Genomic DNA, 3,935 nt, shown 5'->3' with positions numbered 1-3,935 from the left:
TTTCCTCCTCCAGTTTGTGCGTTTTCTTCTTCTTGCTTTCTTTATACCTCCTCTTCGAGGAACACACACACCAACACACACAAATAAACTCCAAAATGAGGGTTTAACTTCGACGGAAGCAGTGAGGAGATGTATCCGATAAGAGGAGGAACAGGGCGGTGCGTTTTGGAGCAGCAAAATAAATGAACGACTAAAAACACGAGCTGTGGGAGTCTGCAGCAGCAGCACACACACATACACACACACACATACACAAAAAGTGTTGAGCAAACGAGGAGTGTGACGTGTGGTTTCTGCCTACTTCTGGGAGGAGCCACAGAGAGCGTGAATGTCAGTGAATACAGGAGGAAGTCTGCTGCCACCTGGTGGTAGGTAGTGGCATCGCGTGAAGGAGAAAAGATTATTTATAAATATAAAACATTTATATTGTATGTATAATTTTTCAATTTATTCATTTTTCTCCTCATTAATAATATAAATTAAACATACTAGTATGTAATTTATATATAGTTATAAATAGTAGATATATAGATTAATGTTACACATACATACTTTGCATTTGTGCACTTCTCTATTGTTTAAGTTGTTTATTTCCTAATTAATACTCTGCGCTGTACATATATTTCATCCCATCTATTTTTATTTTATTGTATTGTTATTTGTATTTTTGTATATATCTTTCATCCCTGTTGTTTTTTATATCTTATTTTGCGTCTGTAAGCTGCTACTCGACAACACATTTACCCTTGGGTATTAATAAAGTATATATTCATTCATTCTTATACATATTATAAATATTTGTTTTTGTTTGTTAGACAACAAAAGGACTCAATGACTCTATTATTGTCAATATTGTATTGTTGCACAATTAAATGTAGTTGTAGCCCCTTTAATACAACACACACACACACACACACACACACACACAGACAATGTTCACACTAATATTCAAAGTTTTTAAAATTATAATATAATACAAACAATAAAAAAAGACTCTACAAAAGAGCCACAAATGCGAAAAAAGGAAGCTATAAAAATGAAAAATAACTAAATTATAGTAACAATATTAAACGTTGGTTCTAGAATATGACAATATATATATATATATATATATATATATATATATATAATACATATATTTGGTGGTATTTTGTAGAATTTTTTTTCTATTAATTGAGTGAACTGGCCCTTTAAGAAGTGCGCGTTATTCTCTACGCTCCAGGAAGGCAGCGTCAGGTTTCAGCGTGACGTAACCCGGAAGTGGGGGGCGGAGCCCGGAGCCCGGCAGAAGATGGCGTTCGTCCGCTGTAGGCGAGATCCCTGCGGCGTTATCTGTCTGATTCTAACGTATTTCAGCGTGTTTTACGCGGACTACGTGGTCGTTCAGTATGTCCTCCTCCCCGCCTACTCGGACAGGTCGGTGCTTTGTGTTTTTGTGTCCTTTAAACCGTTAAAAACCGACATGGCGGCGGCTCCTCTGCGCTGTTCTCCATTTATTTGACAGGAGCGACAGCTTCCTCCTCGCGCTCTCTCTCTCTCTCTCTCTCTCTCTCTCTCTCTCTCTCGCTCTCTCTCTCTCTCTCTGCTCACGCGCTTGACCTCTTTGTTTGTTTTCTCTGACGCTAACACGTGTTTACATTGTTTACATGTGTTTATGTGTGTGTTTGTACTGAGGTGACAACACATTACGTGTGTGTGTGTGTGTGTGTGTGTGTGTGTGTGTGTGTGTGTGTGTGTGTGTGTGTGTGTGTGTGTGTGTGTGTGTGTGTGTGTGTGTGTTTCTTCTTCGGTCTACTACCGGTCACATACGTCACAGTATCAGGTGTACTTTATGTTGTACTGTCTTCATCTCCACTAACTATCAGGTACTGGACTAAGTACATACTCGAGGTATTTTTTACTTGCTCACTTTGCTACTTCATACTTCTACTCAGTACATTTCAGATACTCTATTGTACTTTTTTACTCCACTACATATATTTTACAACTTTAGTTAATCATAATTCTTAAAGACTAAGAATGTACATAAATATATAGTATAAGATAATTAAATACAATACATTGTTTAAGAATAAACAGGTGGCTAAATTATTACAAATAAGAATAATCGTAATTATTATATTTTTTTAATATTAATGATGATAATACTACTATCTTAATTTATCAAATACTTGTCATAGTTTTGATGCATATTTAAAAAATATTTATTTTTAGTAGTTTAAGTGTTAGTAACATCCTGTTTATCAAAACTATTAACAAATTAGTGACTCCTGTCAGTTTAGATTCGTCTAAACTTCTGCTTTTTATTCCAATATGAAGCACATAACTCGAGCTGAACACACTCACATACACACACACAGTCAATGTTTACACTGATATTAAAAATTAAATAATAATAATAATAGAATACAAACAATAAAATAGACAATAAGAAAGAACCACGAATGCAAAAAAGGAAGCAAGAAAATCTGCTTTCCCGCTGTAGTTAGTCACTTCTGTCGGTTTGATCAGCTGGTTTAGTACATAAATAAATAAATATATATATATATATGTGTGTGTATATGTACTAAACCAGCTGATCTTTGCTTTCATTCTGCAGCGTGTGGTGTACTCTCCACGGATCCGTGTTCAACCTGATTCTGCTGCTGCTGCTGGCCTGCCACGCCAAAGCCGTCTTCTCAGACCCCGGTCAGTAACTAAGAGTGTGTGTGTGTGTGTGTGTGTGTGTGTGTGTGTGTGTGTGTGTGTGTGTGTGTGTGTGTGTTTTCTCTATCTGCAGCGTGTGTGTTAGATAAATACATTTTATTGTTTTCTACAATTTTTTTTTTTTTCTTTTTTTTCCTGTCAAGTTATAGTGCGTTCGGGTCGGCGTAGGAAATAGGAAAAAAATAAATAAAAATGCCACTTTACTTAGTATTTAGAGTGTGTGTGTGTTCCAGGTATGGTGCCTCTCCCTGAGACGGCCATGGACTTCTCAGATCTTCGCTCCCAGTCGAGTCGGATGAACGAGCGCGTGAGTCTCTGTTTAAATCTTCTTTGCTCACGTCGCCTGCAGCGAGTCGCCAAACAACTGGAAGATACGATGAAGCGACACGCAGCGCGAGGCTTTTCCTTCTGTGGCCTTGATGTTCACTGTAGTAGATAAAAGGTCCTGCGTCCCTATGGAAACAACACAAGCGTGACTAGAAGTAGAGAGAAGTCAAACATGCTTTAGTGCAGAATAACACCGTTGTGATGACTTCAATCATAAAAAAGAAGAAGAAAAAACACTGAAATTAAATTTCCTTTGACAAAAATTGGCAAACAATGGAATTTATATAGCTAACATTTCAGATATTTACGCATTATGTTCCACAAGTGAGGATTTTCTCTTTGGGAAGGCTGACAATAATGGAAAATAATGGTTTGTTCCTTTTGTTTAGAGACTAATTAAACGGCATAACTCCCAAACATTTTTTTTTCTCGTTATTTTGAGATCTAAAGACTCACCTGCAGTTACAGTTTCCCGCCACAGGGGCCGCCAAAGACAACGTGCACACAACTGCATGTCAGAGAGTTTAACTAAGAATTAAAGTGGACTTTTCCACCTTTGACGTGTTTTTGTCAGGAGTTCAACAGTTAGCGCTTCTCTTATAATTATAGTTACAGTCTTTCCAGCTATATATTTATCTCACGGTGTCTCTGTATTTACGCCTCGGCAGCTGTACTTATCTCGGCTGCTTGGGCTTGTTATTACGTACTTATGATGTCTGGAGTGACTGTGACTCCACAGATCGACTCAAAACAGGGAAAACTGTTCAAACTGGGACCAAAAACTTCTTCTGTTGTTCTGCGTTGATAATATTGGGAGATGGGTGTCGTAAAATTGCAATTTTATGCATTTTATGCCGCTACATAAAGAATCAGATTACTCCTTAATGTGAGGATTTTCTCTG

The 3,935-nt window shown here is 37.3% G+C and overlaps 1 protein-coding gene across 1 annotated transcript in view; it reads left to right on the top strand.

The window, feature by feature from the left end:
• Positions 1-1,252: 1,252 nt before the first annotated feature.
• LOC306734088 (palmitoyltransferase ZDHHC3) overlaps positions 1,253-3,935 on the top strand; it is a gene marked incomplete at its 3' end in the record, with an annotated part of 6,284 nt that continues 3,601 nt past the window's right edge. The window contains exons 1-3 of the mRNA XM_079215415.1: positions 1,253-1,416; positions 2,600-2,688; positions 2,940-3,013. Coding sequence (XP_079071541.1) covers positions 1,292-1,416; positions 2,600-2,688; positions 2,940-3,013 — 288 coding nt within the window. The 5' untranslated portion in view covers positions 1,253-1,291. The remainder of the gene's footprint in view (positions 1,417-2,599; positions 2,689-2,939; positions 3,014-3,935) is intronic.

This window comes from Taurulus bubalis (genome assembly GCF_910589615.1).
Source record: "Taurulus bubalis genome assembly, chromosome: 3".
Classification (NCBI taxonomy): domain Eukaryota; kingdom Metazoa; phylum Chordata; class Actinopteri; order Perciformes; family Cottidae; genus Taurulus; species Taurulus bubalis.
This window is presented reverse-complemented; position numbering and strand designations above follow the sequence as displayed.